Source organism: Cornus florida, unplaced genomic scaffold (genome assembly GCF_030987335.1).
Source record: "Cornus florida cultivar Cherokee Brave unplaced genomic scaffold, ASM3098733v1 CherokeeBrave_3.0.0_Hap2_Chr07, whole genome shotgun sequence".
NCBI lineage: Eukaryota > Viridiplantae > Streptophyta > Magnoliopsida > Cornales > Cornaceae > Cornus > Cornus florida.
Genome location: NW_026775577.1, coordinates 11871664 through 11892830, shown reverse-complemented (window position 1 = coordinate 11892830; position 21167 = coordinate 11871664). Strand labels below are relative to the sequence as shown.

Sequence of the window (21167 nt, the reverse complement as noted above, 5' to 3'; positions counted from 1 at the left end):
ATGAAAACGAAACTCTTTCACTTTCAGTTTCATGTGGGGCCCAGTAACCAGTCTCCTTTTCTGGATGGGTCATGCCAATCTGCATTCACTTCCAAATCTCAGACTGCCGAACCCTTTACTTTACTCTCCCAACACAATAAATAGGCTGTTTCATGGTAGGTGTTAGGTGGTTCTGGTCCTAGATTCGGATAAACAACGTTCGTGGTGGTCATCCTTATCTTAATTTCATATAAATGAAATCAGTTATATAACTTTTTTATATTAAATGTTATATTTTTTTTTATCCAAGCATTTATAGACATTTTTCTCTAATTTTGATATTAATGGGCGTTACTTACACTTGGTTTTTCCTTCATATTTTACCTTGAATCCCTATTTTTTTTAGTGATCCTACTCAACCATTCTAACATCTCATTTTCTTTACATAAATTCTTAATTCAGTTTAAAAGCCCAATATAAAATTATGTTGGACTGATAACCATTTTATAAAAAATTTCTTCATGCAAAACACATCCAGATGGAGAAGCTTTTGAGAATATATGAATCGGTATGAAACAGTACTTAATAGTTTAAACTTTTAAATGAAATGACAAGACGGTTCGTTATAATCAGTAAAAAAAATTGCTTCAGATAGGAAAAAAATGTATAATTCCAACGAAGGCATTGTGTATTGAAATAGAGAAGAACATTAGGGTGTTCATGTTTCTGTCTTGAGATTTAATAAAATAGAATGCAACACTACCTAAATTTTTATATCAGATCAACCAGTTACAGTGGTTCCGTTTGGTAATGTTCAGCTTGTTTTCTTCATTTTATAAAACAATTGATTGCCAAAATAATTATAATAAAAACCTTGCTGTATGATTTTTTAAAAATAAAAATTTGGCAAAAAATTACCATTATATATATTACCATAATATAATTTTTTTTTTTATATTTCATTAATTTTTTTGAGCATTATCCAATGACTTAATTGATACCGCGCCCGCCCAGTTTTCCAAGTGGGTATGCTGGTTTTCAGGTTTTCCATTAAAAAAAAAAATTAATTTTTCATTATTTATTTAACTTAATAGAAAGTCATTCCAGTAATATCACTTTTTTTTTATAAGTAAAGTAATATCACTTTACCATTGACAAATAATAACTACTAATCTTTAGTATAAATTAGTACATTTTCAGTCTCAATTGTGATCGTTTATGAAACTTAATTTTGAGGCTAACTCTTTTATGAAACAACAAACGATTCCAACTCATATAGGGAATTTTTTTCCTTTTTGTAAGGCTGAAAAGTTCCGTCTGATTCTAACAGTTTTCAAAAGTTAATTGGGCCCACTCATAATTGGCTCAGGTGAAGGGAAATGCAATATAGCTCGGGAATAATAAACTTTTAATCCATGAATATGAACATATTCCAGGCGCGCGCGAACAAATTGAATATGAACCTCATTAGATATCATCATAACAATTATTCACACCATTTGGAGACTGTGTTCTGTTTTCTGGATATATATATATATATATGATTGATGCTTGAGTTCCGCTTGAATGCATTCAAGGACTCGCTATCATTGAAATCATCAATTCGATAAATTTACTCGTTAAAGATATTTTCCATACAAAAAATAAGACAACTAGAATGATCCATACAGAACTGTGATACGGAAGTATGCGATGTTTGACGGTGTTAATGTACAAATTAATTGGCCTAGACATGTTTTTTTGACCCTGAATACACAAATTGGTTATATCACATTTCTAATCAATGTCTCTCTTTATTAGAATGTGGGAAAATAAATCACCAATTTAAAAAGTCTTTTGTACAAAAACTATTGACATTTCTTAAGTTTTTTAAACAATTTACACATTCACAGTGAATCTGTATTTGTACAGAGGATCACTAATATCATTCCGCACTTGCAGAGTTCCACTACATTTTAATCTCGGCGCTACAGCAAATTCAGAATAAAGCAAATATTATATATATATATATATATCCTTTCCTCTCTACCGATCTCGAGACTGACTGACAGGTTGAGAGTTGAGACCGAAAGCCACTTAGACAAAAGACTTACAAGTTAATATATCGCTTAGCTCAAATTTGTTTTAAAAATTTATGAAGTGCATCACTAAGAAACCATCCAGCTTCATAATATGAAGTATCAGCTGTATCTCTTTTCATGAAGATGGAAGGTCCAAGTTTCTCACCTATGGTGAATGCATATGAGTTGGGTGTGTCTCTCTAACCTATCCAAGAAAGAAAAAACATGAAGTACAGCTACAGTTTCTTCCTCACTTGTAACAGAAACTTCAAATAATTGGTACCCTAAAAAAGCTTAGCAAAGTCACAAAGGCAAGTTGTAATCCTAAAAAAATTCAAAATTAAACCCATTCCCCTTTTTTTTGTGTGTGTGTGTGTGAGAGAGAGAGAGAGAGAGAGAGAGGAACTTGGCTGAACTGGAGAAAGAGTATCCATTTAAAGTAAAAGCCTTTAGATAAAAGTATGAAAGAAGCAATATTACCAGGAGATGGAGCATGTGTTGTGCTTTTGCTCCAACAGCCTTTAGATGAGGTATGAAAAGGTAGAACTCCAGTAGACACAAGCAACTACTTCCGGAGGAATGGGCCTGTCACATGCTCTTGTTCGATTCCTTTTACCTTCTAAAACATCTGTGTGGGTCCATTTGCATGCTCATGTCATGTGTGTTGAGGAAAAGGGATACGGGGGAAAGTAAATTGGACAAATTATAAGTGGAATGAGGATATAAATCTGAAAATTCTTGGCGAGAGAGAGAGAGAGAGAGAGAGATGATCGATCTAACAATGTTCTGTATTCAGGCTCATACCATCACTCCAAGGGTTAAATAACAGTCAACAAAGAATGAGTTCTCCATTTCAATTTTCCTCACTCCCCCTAAATGGACACAAGCCAATGTATAACTCAGGCACTGACATTGGACATAACCTTTGAGAGACAAATAACACAAGGAATTGAAATTGGTATACCCTTGTTACATGTCCAACGGAATTGGTTGGCAAAGATATGCCAAGGGCTGGGCTGTCTTGTTGAAAGCTACTAGAGAGCTCGAACTATTAACAATGGTGCACATCAACATGCCAACTCATTATCAATCCAAGATAAATCACACGAGTTGGTCAGAGTTGTCTAGCCAAGTTTTTCAAGTGGTGGCAACCCTCATCTAGTGCAACTCTAATTTCTAAATGGGTGGGTGCCTAAACATCACAACCACCTCACCTTAGTGATCTAACCAACAATGCTACCATCACAATAATGCATGGCTCCCATCACCGTCTGGTACACAGTCACCACTAAACTCCTCTAGTAATTTGTCACCACCTCCATCACCAAATCACCACCTCTGCACATTCTCACCATCACCACGACCACTAAAACCCCAAATGGCCAAAACACCTTACCAACTCATTACCACTACCAGCTTCTCACCTCTAGTACCGAAAAAATGTTGTCACCATAACAATTGTTTCATAACACTATTATCACCGCCAAATTTGTGAAACTGTCACCATCAACAGACCAACGCCCACCACCATCATCACAACTGTCACATTCATTTGAATGTCATGGAAACATCTTCAATCACGAATTGTTGAAAATCTCATATTTGGCAATCCATCACCATAACCACCACTTAACACTACCCTACCACCATTTCAGTGGCTTGTCACCAATACCTCCATCACTACTATGAACCATCATCAGGTCATGGTTCACTTTTTACCATTTCGTCATTGCCACCATCTTGCCACACAACTCCACTATGTTCCACATACTACAACTTTCCACGCTACATTGTTGATAGCCCACACAAAGTAGAAGCACCATAAACAATATTTCAAGCAAACATTTATGCATCGACATCAACAGATATAAACAAAGATATATTCCATTACCTAAACTTATTCAGCGACAGAAACATCGAAATGTAGATAAACAAATAAATTCTCTCTGAAGGAATTTACAAATTTTCTCATGTGAAAAAGAAGAGGAAATAAAAGAAAAAAAGGAATCAAATGTAATGTGAAGCTTAAGAAAACTATCGAATAAATTAAAATGAGGCAATAAAAAGAAGATAATATAAATAAAAGATGGGTGTTGTGCCAGTTCCATATACAAGTACTTATATTCATTGCATTTGAAGTGAATTCTCAAGAACCAACCTCAAGCGATGAGCCAAAACATCCAACTCCGCAACCCGTTGCTCCCGCCACCGGTTTTCGAAATTCTCCACTTTCCCTTCCTTGGAAGAACCAGCTTTTGTGGACCCATTGTCTGGATAAAGCAGACGCTGACGAACAAACTCCATCCTAACCTCTTTCAGAGAATGATCAAACACATCAAGCACAGTCTTCCCTGCAATTTTCCCAATTCCGACATCATCACAACAGATTGGTACCGGAAATTCCTCTTCTTGAACGCCATCATCAAACTCAATATTCACATCACTTAATTTCACACCACCATCAACAACATCAACATTACCATCAAAACCAGCACAAACATGATCATCAATGTCATCGTCAACGTAATTCAGGACGCTATGATCCAAAATTGAAGTTGAATGCAGTGTTGGCGAGAAGCTAACTTTGACCCCAACCAAATTCGACTTCTTTGGCTTATTGTTGGCACCAAAAGGCGAACTTGACAAAAATTCAGGGTCCCATAACCGCTTCGACAGCTCGAACAGAGACCGATCGTGCGACGAAAGCGCCGACTTGTCGAGCCCCCGCGCGAGACGCGACGAGATCACCCGAAACTTCTTGCGGAGCCGCCGGAGCTTCTCGGAGAGCTGAGATTTCGTGTACGGCTGCGACATGGTGCCGGAGAACCTAGCGTAGAAGACGTTAAGGTCTCTCGGGAACGAAAGGCCATCGGAGGAGCAGTCGAGAAGGCCCTGAAGGAAACGAATCTCGTCGGGCTCGGTCCATATCCGGTGGAACTTGAACGGCGGCGGGTTCGGATCTCCACCACCGACGTCGTCGCCATCCCTGTCGTCGTCGGCGGTATATTCGGTGGTGGATTCGAGTTTGGGGACTAGGGTTGGGTGAAAACTAGGGTTAGGGTTAGAATTGTCGGGGTTTTTGCGTTTGATTGGCAGCTTACGAGCAGAGGAGGGTTTGATGGAGACGGGTTGGGTAAGGGTGGAGTCCATGGCTATGTGTATGTGTGTGCGCGAGTCTGTGTGTGTGTTTGGGGGTGAACCAGCGGTCGTACACTGTGGTAGTGTTTATGGGACTTTTCTCTGCGAGATTGGATTTCATTAATTGCGCAATACAGGGATTAGGGTTAGGGAAGGGGTGGTGTTTGGTTACTTATGACTTAGTCCCTCATTAAACCAAATCACCACTATTAATTTGGAGAAATTTTTTTTATTTTAAAAATACAATTAAATTAAATTATATATATATATATATATATATATATTGGTTAAAATTATATAATATTTATTGTTTTGTCTATCTTATATTATTATTATTATTATTATTATTATTATTATTATTATTATTATTATATGTTCATATTCTATTTCTTCTTACACATTTTTGTTGATAGTTTTAAAAATTGAAATGCTTGTGAACAGATTCTAGCAACTTTTGCTTAGTGCATTAGTAAAATACTGGTTTGAATTGTGAGATTAATTATTTTGAACCATCAATATTCTATTTTAAAAAGGCAAGAAAATATCACTATTTATCAGCTTGGTTTAATAATTAATTTTTTTTAAAAAATTATTATTTAATAATTACATATACAGTATACCAAGCTAAGTTATTCTTGTATAGATACATGAGACACGGATATGCAATTCAAACCCATTCCAAAAAAAAACATAATTTTTTTACTATAGACAATTTTAGCCAAGTCAAAATATATATATATATATATATAGCTACTCAAAAAAATATTAACCCATCTCATTAATAATTTTTGATTCCACCCTTACTTTCACATACTCACACTAACTTGATTCTGTCTTGTAAGTACAAAGTATATTTGTCGTTCATCGAACAACTAAAAATTGATAGGTATTTTAAACTTCAAATTTAACAATAAAAGAGTTGTGAGCTAAATTGTGAGATATAAATTGGTATGTTGAAATTTTTGGAATCAAAACTTGATGATCAAGTTATATTTTTGTTTATCTTCGGTCCTAATTTTTCTAAATTGAAACACAAGTGCCTCTTAATGTTAAACTCGTTGCCAACGTCATTTAGAACATGTATGTAAATAAAGACACATGTGCATATATTATGTTTTTTTGCTAAATTGAGAGTTACAAGTTTCTAAGTTAAAAACTTGTGTATTTTTTCTTTATGTAAAAGTACAACTGGTTCTGTTTCAAACATACCAATTACACTTTTCTCAGGTTAAAAAAGTAACTCACACCAAAAGCAGTTGCACTTTTTGTGTTCGGTAAGTTTAAATAAAAACAAAACCGGTTGTGTTTTTTTAAATGTGCAAGATTTCATAAGCTAGAATACGGACAATGATTTGATTATACGGTAAAGTGACAAAAAAAATAATTTGAAGTACAAACTACACATCTAAAATAATAATTTAGTGTGATTAAAAAACAAACTCATCACAAAAGCATATTTTATCAATTCTCATTAAAATTCTCATTTATTATTAAATTATTTTATTATCTTTTTCATATCTAAATATTAATTATATCATTTATCTTAATTTTATTATTAGTGTCAATTTATCATAAAAATAAAAAAAGAAGAAATTGTAACTATAATTTTCTAAAATATCAACTTATATTAACATTTTTCTATTTATAATAAAATTTATTATACTCAATTAAAACTTTTTTATCATAAAAAATACTTTATTTTACATATTATAAATGGATGAAAAATAATAATATTACTTAAATAGAAAATACATTTTTTTCATGTAATATATTAATAAAAAGTTAAAAACTTACTTAAATTATTTTAAAATTTTCTACTTATAATTTTTATTTAAATCTTTAATTTTAAAAATTAAAGATAAATTTAACAATTTATACAAATCTAACTAACAAAATGTCATCACATCACTATGTTATTTATTTATTTATTTTTCACTTTATATGGTCAAAGTTTGGAACTTTGAAGAGGTGATTTTAAAGTTGCATGTATGAACATCTGAAGCGAAAATCAATGAAACAAACATGGATTCGAATGATTCCATCTTCAATCTCTCATCCAAACCATCACTCTTCAGGGCTTTGCCTAGCCACTCATAGATTCCCAACATTCACACAGTCAATTCACACAGTACCAAAACAACCCCAAATCGATCCATCAATTGTGAACTCCATATGCGATTCGCTGCGAAAAGGCTTGAACTGGGACGCACTGGCTCGACGATTCAATTCAGTAGAGTTGAGCGATTCATTCGTCGAAAAGGTGTTATTCGAACTGAAACAACCCATCGATGCCAAACGCGCTCTGGGTTTCTTCCACTGGTCAGCTCAGCGCATGAATTTCGAACATGGGACTCTCAGTTATTGCATTGCGATTCACATCTTGGTTCGCGCTAAGCTCATCAAGGACGCTCGTGCATTGCTCGAATCAATCCTGACAAAAAGTGTTTCGGGTAATTTTTCGCGATTTCTTGTGGTTGATTCACTGATTAGTAGTTATGGAAGTACTGATTCGACTCCGTTTGTGTTTGATTTGTTGGTACAAACTTACTCTAAGTTGAGAATGATAGATGTGGCTTTTGATGTTTGTCAATATTTGGGTAAAAATGGATTTTCTTTGGGTATTATTAGTTACAACACATTGTTTCATGTGGTTCAAAAATCTGATCAGACCACTCTGGTTTGGAAGATTTATGAGTATATGATCAAAAAAGGAACAAACCCAAATGATGTTACAGTCAGAATCATGACCAGTGCACTGTGCAAAGAAGGGAAGTTGCAGGAATTTGTTGACATTTTGGATAGAATTCATGGGAAGAGATGTTCTCCTTCAGTGATTGTTAACACCTGTTTGATTTTTAGGGTTTTAGAAGAGGGAAGAATTGAAGAAGGGATGGTTTTGTTGAAGAAAATGTTGAGGAGGTATATGATTCTTGACACCATTTCTTTTTCTTTGATTGTTTATGCAAGAGTTAAGCTTGGGAGTTTAGACTCTGCACGTGAGGTTTATGAGGAAATGCTTAAGAGAGGCTTGTATGCCAATTCTTTCATATACACTTCAATTATAGGGGCTCATTGTAAAGAGGGAAGGATTGATGCTGCAAATTGCTTGATGCAAGAAATGGAAAACATGGGATTGAAGCCATATGATGAGACTTTCAATCATCTCATTGTGGGTTGCTCCGAGACGGGAAGAATCCTAGAGAGCTTCAAGTTTTGTGAGAGAATGTTGGCTATGGGACTTGTTCCTAGTTGTTCTGCTTTCAATGATATGCTTGGAAAGCTATGTGAAACTGGGGGTGTGAAGCAAGCTGATGAGATGTTAACTGTTCTGTTAGATAAGGGGTTTGTGCCGGACGAAATCACTTATTCTCACCTTATTGCAGGCCTTGCGAAAGAAGGCAACATTCAGGATGCTATCAAGCTGTATTATGAAGCGGAATACAGATCACTCTCTCATGGTTCATTGGTTTTTGAATCGTTGATTAGCGGCCTTTGTCATTGTGGAAGGTTGGATGAAGCGGAAACATATTTAATGGTTATGAAACGACGATCATTAGAACCATCTGCATACGTTTATGAGACATTGATTGCAAGCCTCATTGAGAAGGGTAACATAACAAGAGCTCATCATCTTTACAGCGAAATTCTAGACAAAGGATTGAAGCCTAGTGACAAATGTTTTCGCCTGTTGATGCAGAGGGGTAAGGCTAATTTATCCTGAGGAGGCAAAATCTAATGTGAGTTCTCCGACTAAGAGAGTTAAGCTTGAGTGAAGAGGCTAATCTGAGCAAGTATGGTGAGAGCGACTTGAGTTCACTTCGGGCATTCCAATTGAACTGGAAGTTAGCTTCCAACAGTGAAAGTATCAACGCCATTGGTGACCTCCTTTTTCCAAGCCGCAGGATCCTCTCCTGCTGAAGGAAATCATTCTTGCTGGGATTAGGAGGGACATTTCAAGTGAAGAAATGCATCACTAAATGTACAGACAATGGTTACCATCATTTAGCTTGAAGAAGCTTGCGCCAACCAAGAACTTTGTATGCTTACTAGTGAAATTGCAGCTTATTTAAGCCTCTTCTATGATTCTGTATCATGCCAATTAAATTTCAGAACAAAATTTGACCTATTCATAGTAGTTACTCGAGTTGACCTATTCATAGTATTTATATATTCCTTTCTTATATGGTCTCATATGGTCCTTATTTATGTTTGGCATTGTTTGACCGGTTAACTTTCTCAGTGAAATTTGTCCATTCTCGAATTTTATTTATTTATTTATTTTTTTTCCATTGTCAAATCGCATTTTAAAAGAAAAATAAATGAAAGAAATTGCAAAAGGGAAAATCTACTCTTTCCTTCTGTTTTTGAGTACTATTTTGGCGCTTCTTTGAGTTTCTTCATTTTAAAATTTAAAATTATTTTGTGATCTACAAAAATCCCAGCAACCATAAAAAGAAAATCCCAACGGCTGAAAGAAATCAATTTTGCTATCAGAAAGAAAAGGTGAAGAGAATTGTGTTTGACTATATTGTCATTATCATTGTCACTGGATAATGGGAGAACTCAATCCAGAAGATCACCTCGACTTGCTCATCGTCCCATTGTCCGAAAGAGCTGTGTTTGTTGTGGCAGTACTGATCTCAAGGCTGAATCTATGCAGCTACAAGAGGTAACTCTCTCTCTCTCTCTCACTTGCATATATATATATATATATATATATATATATATATATATATATATATTGTTTATGTTGATTGATTAAATATTTAAACTTCTATTGAAATTATTATAAAGTTTTCAAATATATATATATATATATATATATATACATATGTATATTTATTTATATGTTTTTTCTCGGGCAACAGGAAACTGTTTCAACCAGACGCCCTTGTAAACTCCCATATCTGCAAAGTAGTATAACTTGTGATCCTACAGTACCATGACCAATCATGAATTTCAAAGTTACTCTTGAGGTGGGTTAGGGTCCTAAAGTTACTAAATATATGCATGCCATACATTTTATGATATTGGGTTATACTAGCATATGATTTGCAACTCAATGATCCATGGCAGAATTGTATATTGGACTAAGCATGCATAGAAATTAAATTGCCTGGATGTAATGGGAAAATGTAAAACTTTTCGAAAGAGACAGTCTTTGCCTTTTGTTGAAGACCATAGCTAAGAATTATTTATCTATATGTTGCTTCCATTCTTTTTTCTGGTTGAAGGTGTTGGTGTATTTTTTTAATTTTGTTTATTATTATTGTTAGAGAGGCTTATCATTTTGGATTCATGTTTTTTCTCTTTCTTCATAATGAGAAGTCAAAGTTTTAATAAAGGAAGTTCTTAATTTCAGTTGATTTGTTTTCTTCATGATCTATCCTGCAGTTTTTGTAAAGTTTTCATGTAAACTGCATGAAGTTTCATATGGGTGCTACTGTAAAATAGTATGTCTCTCTGGTGGGTTTATTTTTCCTTTTTTTGATTCTATATTTTTGCGAATTTCATGTTTAGGAATTTGGTTAGTTTTTTTCTTTAACCCTATTTAAAGTTGCATTTTTTTATTTTATATAAGAAAATCCTTTTTAAAATTGCAGATGACTGGAGTCAATCATATCTCCAATAAATCTAAGGCACTTGCTTGTTCAAGTAGAAGAAAGATGAGAAACAGCTTACCTTTTCTTCTGGAAGGGATCATATTCAAAATTCTGGTTTTTCTTCCTGATACTCTTTACAATGTGATGAGACATGTTTGCCGAGAGTGGTATAGAATTTATTAATGCACACCCTCAAAAATCAAATAAATGCCTCCTCACCCAACAAATTGGTCATCTAGAAGTGATTGATTTTGTGGAGACAAAAAATTTCAATGTTCAGTTAAGAAAATTAAAATATAAGTTCAGTAAAACGTATTTTGTCTAGCTGTGATGGCTTATTTTTGTTCCGTCATAACAAACTTCAATTCCGTGTGGAAAATCTTATTACCAAGCATATACTGACCCTCCCTCCATTATTTGAACCTATTGGATGTTTAATTGTTTACCTTATTCTGCTTTAGTACATGCTCATTCTATCAGGAGATACAAAGTTGTCTATGTCTTAGATGAAAATGACAACCATGATTTCATGTGTGCAATAGTAACTGTGGGTACTGAAACTGCATGGAGACTGATTGATGCTAAACATATTCCAAATACTAATCTGAATACCAGATCTCATAGTCATCTTCTAGCTTTGGATGTTAAATCTGAAATGATGCACCAGCTTCCAGTTCCGAAGGTCTTCAATGAAAAATGGAGTTTTTTTATAGCAAGGGAAGCTTTCTTGCTTTGATGGTTCAAAATACGATTTTTTTGTGGGAGGTTTGGGTGTTGAAAGAATTCAATACAGCAGAGTGGACAAGGCTTTACAACATTGACTTGACAGGTCAAAGTGGCGTGCTTGATAGAATGCTTCATCCCAACGAATTATTTTTACATTGGTGTTTGTATTCTCTCAATCGTCTGGTTAAAAAATGGAGAGTTGGTGAGCTTGTGCGCTTCACAGACATCGAGAAATCACATTGTTTACAACATCAAGATGGGAGAAGCTTCTTCATTTACTTTGGGAAAAGAAGACAGAGACCTTAAGAACATCTACCTCTACCATGCCAATGTCAACAGCTCGGTTTCATTGAAGGTATGTAAGTAGTCCTTTCCCTAGTCTGCAATTTGGAATTTGCTATATATCTCCATTTAACCCGTACAAGGTTTTTATATTGTTCATCAACATTGACAATTACAAGTTTGTTTTGTTGGAAAGAAACTGACAATTTGCTATTCTTGCTGTTTAACCTTTTCATATAATGCATGATGTTAATCTATTCAACTATTATAAGATATATATACATGAAATTAGGGCAAGGATAATGATAATATACACACACATAACAATTCGAAATGATTATTCAACTGCAAAGCAAATTTCCCTAGACATAGAGACCAGCCCTTGTTCCCTAGACATTGAAACCAGCCCTTGTTCTTATTCATCATCTCTACTCTGCTCAATTCAAGAACCGAAAACCTTAGAACACCAAGAAAAACCGACACAAACAGCCTGGCCGATTCCTTCAGTTGGGCCATCGTATACTATATAAATCTTAAATTTCTCATTATACTATTTGGCTTTGGCTTTGACCTTGCTTGGACATTTGACTGCTTGGCCATATTTTCATGGTGAAGCTTCCTTTCTTTCTTTAACAACATGATCTTCATTTCCGTCGTTTAGCTTGAGGAAGCTTTTGGCAACCTAGAATTCTATGTGCATACTAATGAAATTACAACTTATTTAATCCTCTAGTATGAATCTGCTTCTGTGTTGACATGCTTACACGTAGACGCCTCTATTTACAATGTCCAACTGTAGATTTTTCTGAATCGAACCCATGCTCACAACCCTATCGTTGGATGCCATGCTACAACAGTTCATGGACAACCCATGAACTGTTACGAGGCAATGAAAGGGGAAGAATGAATGGATTTTTAGGTAAAAATTACCCTTAATATGTCCCGGCAAACATTTAGCCTTGTTTCTTTTATAGTGTTGGTGTATATGGAAGAGGAAGAATGAATGGATTTTCAGGAAAAAGCAGAAACCTATAATGCCTTGTCACACTTTCACGATGCAATGAAAACTCGGGCTTTGAATATAATGCCTTTACTGACATCAGATTCCGCAACTTCTCAGTGGTCTAGACCTGCTGAGTGAATATTGAAGATCAATTTTGATGCAGCATATAATCATTCTCTTAAAGAGAGTAGTGATGGAATTGTCTTGAGAAATATTGTAGAGGGGAAGCTTTGAAGGTGGCCTCAATCATCTTGGAACATGTGAGCAGTGCAAATCTCACGGGGAGAAATTGTGTAATTCTGAACAAAATCATGAGCACCGAAAAGATAAGGTGTAAAGGAGACAATATTTACATGGCTTGGCGATCGTGACAAATGCAAACAGAGTCTTCAAATTGAGATTCTCTCCAAGAGAGACCCCACAGAATGCACTTGTGAAATTGACAATGTGAATATTAAAAGATCATCAGCATTTATGTCCCAAACTTTGAAATTAAAAAATTCTTCAATATCAACCCTCTTTGCAGTTGGTCTGAACGTTTTCTTTTATTTTTTATTTTTATTCTCTCTTTTTCAATTTAAGTTTGTGAAATGAACTTTATGATATTTAACACTAATCACGAAAATGCATTTTGTAAAATTTTTCTCTAAGGCTCCGTTTGGTTAGATGGAAATAGCAAGAAAGGAAAAGAAATGGAAAATAAAAAGAAAAGTGAAGTGAATGAAAAAAAAAGTGATTTTCTAGTATGTATTTGGTTAGGATGAAAATTTATTTAAGAAAATTGTAGGAAAATATCATATTATAGTTTGGATACCTAAATTACCATTATTTTATAAAATAATAAAGAATTAGTAATAAAATATATTAAAAAAATAATAAAATTTTCAATTAAAAATTTAAATTAATTGAAAAATAACTAAGAATGGAAGTCAAGTTAATTAAAAATTTATCAATGATAAAGTTGTTAGTGGACTCCAATTTTTTGAAACCTAGTAAAAAATTGTTATTCTTTCCAAATATAAAATAAAGTTGTTGGGTAAAATAATATTAATGAAGTTGTTGAATAAAATAGAAATACTAAATAAAAAGACAGGCTTTCATGGGAAAATAAAACTCTCCCGTATTTTGTGAAGGAAACATTTTGGAGAAAATAAAAGGTTACAAGAATCTTAATTTTCTAGAACTTTTTTTTTCTATCTAACCAAACTATAATTTTTTTTTTAAATTTTCTATTTCCTTTCTTTTCCTTTATCCTAACCAAACGAATTAGAAGAAAATTCCAACTTGAGAACGAAAGTGGAGTGATACTAGATAAGAAAAGCGGTGCAACAGTCATTCAAAATCCCAATATAATTAACATAGCCATTAATTCTACCTACTAAAACCTTCTAGAAAAGTTGCCAACATTGTCATTGAACCATTGGAGATTGTTAGGGTATTTTAGAATATTGAAGAGTTGGTAAAAATTTGTAAGAGTGTTGTATTTTAAAATTTTCTTCAACCTAAAAGATTAGAAGTTCAATAAAGTTTGTAAATATCTTACATATATGTGTAAATATTTAAGATATTTGGATAGAGACTTCTAGAGATTAGATCTTAGTTGTTCCAGCTGTTCATAAGGGATGGGAATTTCTATATATAAGGTGAGTTTCATTTGTATAATCAAGTTCCAACAGCAAGTCAAACAAACTCCACAAAAGAAAGTGAGAAGGAGAATGTGACAACATATAACAAAAAGATATAGAAAGAGATACAAAACAAATAAAAACAAATAGAATTATTTGAGATATAGAATGTTCCATTAGCTTAATTAGGACTAGTATTGATTTACATTAAATATACCATACCAGCTTTATATTTTTAAATTTTTATTTACTAAAATATTTTTCAAATATTTGATTTTCAAATATTTGATTATTGATTGCGCTTATTGAAATAAATTCCTTGTTCATTTTAGGTTCATCACCGGCTTTAGGATCAGTTTAATTAAGTTTGAGATTTTAGTGGTGGTGAAATAGAGTGGCCTAAATCACCAAGGGTGCAACTTAGTGGTATTCTTCTACTACATCTTTCATAATAGAAGGCCAGGTTTCAAGTTTCTATAGGAATAAATGAGTTTGTGAGTTTTTGGTCAATGAAAAAAATGAGACCGTGTGGAAGAAAAACTTGATCAATTAAGTAGAATGTTGGAATGTAAGGGGAAAAGAATGCTTAGAAACGAAAACTTGTGGGTGAAAGTGAGTAATTTAGGTTTAAGTTTAAAAGATTTTAACTACAATAAATTGTGTATCTCATGGCTTTAATTTTTATATTCAAATCTAAGCATTTTTATATTCAAATCTAAGCATTTTTTCTTTCTAATCCTTTTTTAAAATTGCAAATGGCTGGATTAAATTGTATCTCCAAGAAATTCAAGGCAGTTTCTTGTTCAAGTGGAAAAAAGACGAAAAATAGCTTACCATTTCTTTCTGAAGGGATCATATTCAACATTCTGATTTTTTTTTTCCCGATTCAACACAATGTTATGAAATATGTCTGCCGAGAGTGGTGTAATGTTATCAGCAGCCCCGAATTCATTAATGCAAACCTTCAAAAATCAACTAATGGCCCCTTCAACCAACTCTGGAATCATGCAAAAGTGATTCATTTTGTGGGAGATCATAAACAATTGCGATGTTCGGATAAGAAAATTAAGATATGAGTTCTCTCATCCTATTTGTGCTAGTTGTGATCTTTTGTGTTTTAATTCCACTAAGAACTTACATTGTTTACAACATTAGGATCGGAGAAATTATTTCATTTACGTTGAGAAAAAGAAACAAATATCAGATTGGTTTAGTTGAAATTACCCGTGTCAATAGTTTTGTTTCGATGAAGGTACGTTATTTGTTCTTTTCCTACACAGAAAGATTTAAATATTTGACTTATACCCTATCTAACAGTTTAAGTTGTTAGAATAGATAATTGTTAACATGATATTGGATCAAAAGAAGACCACACATGAGAGGGCGTGTTAAAGGATTTCAACATCATGATATAATGATTAGTTTGACTATTACAAGTTTGTTTTGTTGAAAAAACTTTGACAATATGCTATTCTTGCTATTTAATCTTTTCGTTTGATTTTCTTTTTTTATTATGTAGCTGCAATGATGTAATTAAAACATCTCTCTCTCTCTCTTCGTTTTCTTGGGTTGATTAATAAGTCCATTAGAATTGCCTCATATAATGTCCATGGTTCTTGCAGCAGTCACCTTTCTTGCGGTTAAATCTTATTATTCTAATTCATTATTTCTTAAAGTATTTCTGTAAAGCTTGGTTACCTTGCATGTGTTTTGCCTCGATAAAGTTCTAGCCTAGTGTGGTTCTCACCATTGCACAGTTTGAAAAGAGTTCAATGTAAGCCGTCTTAAGTTTGCATTGGAAAGGATGTGTATTAGTTAGATACCATCGTTGTTGAAAAAGAAAGAAAAAAAAAAGTTGATAAAAAAAAAAAAGAAAATTTAAAATCTAGATAAAGGAAATTAAAGTAAATGAATTAGGACAAAAATTAAACTAATAAACATTAATTTACATATAATGCAATCTCAGACAGAAAAGGAGGGTAAAGGTACAAAAGTTAGGCACACAGATGTAACCCCACCTCAACAAGAAATTGGAAGTAATTTCATGTGTAATTTTTTTTTTTTTTTAATTACAAAAACATTAAAAAATGAGCAGCAAATATAACATTTTAGATAAATTTTTAATGCAGGCAACCCTCTTACGGGTGACACTGATAGTATCGGACATTCAAATACTTGTGGAACATCTCCACATGACTCTTACTCAGACACGTGTCCCTAATTTTTTTTGAAATTTACATATTTGATTTTCTAATTATACAAGGTGTAAAAAAATGTGATTCAATGTACTTTAAAATATATTATCTATTAATTTTAAAAAACAAATATAACAAAAATTTAATTTTAAGCTCCAAATTATTGATTTTCCTTTTTCATTATTATAAGGATAAAATGAGTAAAAATAATTATATATATATATATAATATTTATCAACTAAAATTTTTTTATTCTTTCAAATATCTCTGTTTGTGTTTGTGTCTCTGTTTGTTTCGAGGTAAAACATTTTTTTTAGAAAATATGTTTTTTAGATAAATTTTTTTTTTTTTTTTTAATTTTTACTTTGTCTGTATTTTACAAAAATCAATTTGTAAGCGGGACATATAAAAATAATTTATCTTATTAAATTTTAATATTTTTGTTCTTCGTTGTAAATATTTGAGGAGAACCAAACATCAAAAACGATAAAAAAAAATATTTTTTGAAAATATTTTACTTCCGAACGAATGAACAGAGCCGAGTCAATGGCCATTAAAAAAGTAGACATATGTATTGATGAAAATTCTCTCCTTTCGTCTTTTGGGTACTTCCGCGAACAATTGAAAGGAATCAGACTCAGAAAAGGGCGAAGAGGGTTTGAGTATGTCGTCGTCGAGTGGACCCAGAAGATCGGCTCGACTCGCTCACCGTTCAATCGATAGCAAGAGCAGTGTTCGGTGTGGCTATACTGATCGCAATGCCCACTCTCTTCTGCTGAAAGAGGCATACTCTCTCTCTCTCTCACATACCATATCTGTTGTATATAGTGTTGTATATATGTGTGTGTGTTTATGTTGTTTGATTAATTAGTCAAAGATTCTGTTGAAATTATTATAAAGTTTCTGATTGTTATGATATGAGATAGTTTGTGTTGAAATCAAGTGTCATATATATCTATGTTTATGCATATGAATTGTTCGATGAAATGCCTCAAACAAATTGTAGGGTGAAGATAAACTTATTTATTTATTCCTTTCTGTGCAGCTATTATACTACTAATTTTTTAGGTGTGCCCTAAGCAAAATAGTACAGTCTACTTGGTGGATTTTTTTTTTATTTTTTTATTTTTTTAATTCTATAATCTTTTGAAATTGATCACAGTTATGTATATACATTATTTTTAAATTCTTTTTGAAGTTGCAGTTTTCCTTTCTAATCCTTTTTAAAATTGAAGATGGCTGGAGTAGATTGCATCCCCAAGAAAAGAAGAAACACGAAAGGCAGCTTACCTTTTCTTCCTGAAGAGGTCGTATACAACATCCTGGTTTTTGTCCCTGCTGAGATTCTATACAATGTGATGAGATATGTTTGCCAAGCGTGGTGTAATGTTATCAACAACCCTGAATTCATTAATGCACACCTTCAAAAATCAACTAGTGGCATCCTCATCCAACATTGGGATGAAGATCATCCAGAAGTGATTCATTTTGTGGAGATAAACAATTGCGATGTTTGGACAAGAGAATTAAGATATGGGTTTTCTAGACCTATTTGTGCTAGTTGTGATGGCTTAGTTTTGTTCCCTCATGACAGTAATGACCTTCTATTCCGTGTTGGAAATCCTATTACCAAGCAAATACTGACTCTTCCTCCGTTAGTTGGACCTATTTTTCATGATACACGTTCTGCTTTAGTATATGTTCATTCTATCCGGAGGTACAAAGTTGTCATTGTCTTCCGCGTTAACAGCCTTGAATTTAAGTGTGCAATATTAACTGTGGGTGCTGAAACTGCATGGAGACTGATTGATACTAAACATATTCCATGTGCTAATGTGTATCTATTTGAATCTTCCCCATTATCTGCTGGAGAGTATCTTTATTGGACTCCCAATTCTAGAGCTTGTAGTTATCTTCTAGCTTTGGATGTTGAAGCAGAAATAATGCACCAGCTTCCAGATCCGAAGATTTTCAAGGAAAAAGGGGGTTATTTTTTAGCAACGGAAAACTTTCTAGCTTTGATGGTTCGAAGAAAGGAATTTTTGTGGGAGGTTTGGGTTTTGACAGAATTACACACAGGTGAGTGGACAAGGCTTTATAACATTGACTTGACAGGTGAAGGTGACATGCTTAATCAAATGCTTCATCCCCAGATATGTTCTTTGCGTAGGTATTTGTATCCCTTTGTCTGGTTAAAAAATGGAGACTTGGTCATCTTTCAAGTCACAGATCCATCTAGAACTTACATTGTTTACAACATCAAGACTGCAGAAGTTACTTCATTTGCGATGGGTAAAGATGTCAGAGACATCATCTACCGTAACAACATCTACTGTGCCCATGTCAACAGCTTGGTTTCGTTGAAGGTAGGCTAGTTGTCCTTTTCCCTAGCTAGTCTGCAATTGGGAATTAGCTCTCTCCACTTCGCCCATCCAAGAGTTTTATTTTGCTCATCAACATCAGGATAGAAGGGTTAGTCTGCCTATTACTTTTAATATTTATATTTTGTATACAATGATATAGTTAAAATATCTCTCTTTATTTTGGGTTGACTAATAAGCCCATTTTAGAATTGTATTATATAATATCTATGCTTCTTGCAGTAATCATCTCTCTTGTGGTTAAATCTTTTTCTAATTTATAATTTCTTGAATTTTACTTTTAATTTCTGCTAAATTTCTGTGTGCCTTAGTGGGAACCATGGTCTCCGGCCTGTCTTTGCTCAGTGTGGTTAACGTACATGAAACCGTTGCCTTTTAACATTTCCATTGCCTCTAACTGGAAACAAAACATTTCTCTAGTTTATTTACCTTGCATATGTTTGACCTTATGTGGGTAATTATTTTGAAGGCTGCTACCGATTCCTCTCCTATTATCCTGGCATCTTGTATGATTGCATGGTGGTTTGAAAATCCCTTGGGAACTCCCTGGAAGTTCAGACCATGTTCTGTAGTCTTTTCATTACCATATACTTTAGATACTAAAGGCTATAGGTCATTGGTCAAAATTAGTAATACTGTCCGTGAACATATTAAGCAATATAATAGAGAAGTAAATATTGTAAATACCACGAAGTGTCGTAGTCTAGTGGTGTTTCGCCACCTTTAAATTGGAACGTCGAGGGTTCAAGTCACCATAAGGTCAAAGTGGGTGTGTGAATTCCATATCGGAAAAGAAAAGAAAAAAGGAGGAGTTTTAGCTAGGAATATATATATATATATATATATTGTTGTAAATATTGGCACTGTACTTCAAGTAGATGTTGTAATAATAGGTGACGGTAAAAGCAAGGATAAATTAACATTTACCTCCCCTATCAGAGTCTGTCATTGAATTAAAACTTTACATGTAAAAAATGAAAAGAAAAATGGAAATCAAGATAAGGGTAATTAAAGTAAATGAGACTGGATAATTATCAAGATAATCCAACCCTTGCCCAAGTGAAACCAATCATTTTGAAATAAATAGAGGACAAAAAACATAACAACAGCCTACCTCAAGGAAGGGGTTCTCCCGAATCAGAAAGCTGAGGCAAGGAAGCTTAGGCTTACCGCGGCTAAGTATGCCATCATCAATAACCAGTTGTACCGAAGGTCATTCTCCGGTCCCTATCTCAAGTGTGTAACCCCTACTGAGGCTCTCACAATTCTAAAACAAGTTCATGAAGGAGATTGTGGAAACCACTCCGGAGGAAGATCCCTTGCACACAAAATTCTGACCCAAGGTTATTTCTGGCCATACTTAGCTCGGAATGCCGAGGAGTACTCAAGACGATGTGACAAGTGTCAGCGTCATGGTCCAATAAAGCACCAACCTGCCGAGGGTTTGCACGCCATGGCTAATCCATGGCCGTTCGCCCAATGGGGGATTGATATAGTAGGACCATTGCCCAAAACCATGGACAAAAAGGAGCATGTGCTTCTGGCTACGGATTACTTCACCAAGTGGGTGGAAGCTGAAGCCTTCTCTAGCATCACCCACGAAGAAGTAAAGCATTTCATTTGGAGCAACATTATTTGCCGGTTTGGGGTACCAAAAGTCATCGTAATGGACAATGGTAAGAACCTCGATAACAGAAGTACAAGGAAATTCTTTAGCGAACATGGAATCTTGCAAAAGTTGGCTGCAGTTAGTCATCCACAAGGCAATGGGCAAGCTGAAATAACTAATCGCACGATATTCGGGTGCTTAAAGAAAAAATTGGAGAAATTGAAGACAAAGTGATACGAGAATCTCCCTCAAGTGCTTTGGGCCTATCGAACCACTCCAAGACGACCCACGGGAGAAAGCCCATTTGCTATGGCATATGGGTTCGAAGCTGTCATTCCTACTGAGTCCATAATCCCAACCCTTCGGACATCCTTGGTGCTGGAGGGGAACAATGAGCAACAACTCGAACATAGCCTTGATTTGGTGGACGAAAGGAGAGACGCAGCAGCAATTCGACTCGCGGCCTACCAACAACAGGTGTGTAACAGTTATAACAAACGCGTCAGGATCAGGAGTTTTGTGGTAGGCGATTGGGTGTTGAAGCAGGAGACAGCTCATGTAAAGAA

At 34.2% G+C, this 21167-nt stretch overlaps 3 protein-coding genes across 4 annotated transcripts; 2 read left to right on the top strand and 1 right to left on the bottom strand.

Annotated features, from left to right (window-relative positions):
* Window positions 1-3907: 3907 nt before the first annotated feature.
* LOC132266297 (probable transcription factor At5g28040) lies at window positions 3908-5332 on the bottom strand. The gene has a single exon (XM_059767150.1). The coding sequence runs from the start codon at window positions 5187-5189 to the stop codon at window positions 4164-4166; it is 1026 nt and encodes a 341-aa protein (XP_059623133.1). The 5' UTR covers window positions 5190-5332; the 3' UTR covers window positions 3908-4163.
* A 1795-nt stretch (window positions 5333-7127) lies between these two features.
* LOC132266295 (pentatricopeptide repeat-containing protein At1g66345, mitochondrial) lies at window positions 7128-9366 on the top strand. The gene has a single exon (XM_059767149.1). The coding sequence runs from the start codon at window positions 7162-7164 to the stop codon at window positions 8896-8898; it is 1737 nt and encodes a 578-aa protein (XP_059623132.1). The 5' UTR covers window positions 7128-7161; the 3' UTR covers window positions 8899-9366.
* Window positions 9367-17132: 7766 nt separating this feature from the next.
* On the top strand, window positions 17133-19276 carry LOC132266289 (putative F-box protein At4g09190). 2 transcript variants are annotated; one of them, XM_059767143.1, is made up of 3 exons: window positions 17133-17395; window positions 17847-18690; window positions 18782-19276. In XM_059767143.1, the coding sequence occupies exons 1-3, from the start codon at window positions 17276-17278 to the stop codon at window positions 18805-18807; spliced, it is 990 nt and encodes a 329-aa protein (XP_059623126.1). In that variant the 5' UTR covers window positions 17133-17275; the 3' UTR covers window positions 18808-19276. The 2 variants fall into 2 exon arrangements, with proteins under 2 accessions (XP_059623126.1, XP_059623125.1); XM_059767142.1 differs by having other exon boundaries at window positions 17135-17395; window positions 17847-19276.
* The last annotated feature ends 1891 nt before the right edge of the window (window positions 19277-21167 follow it).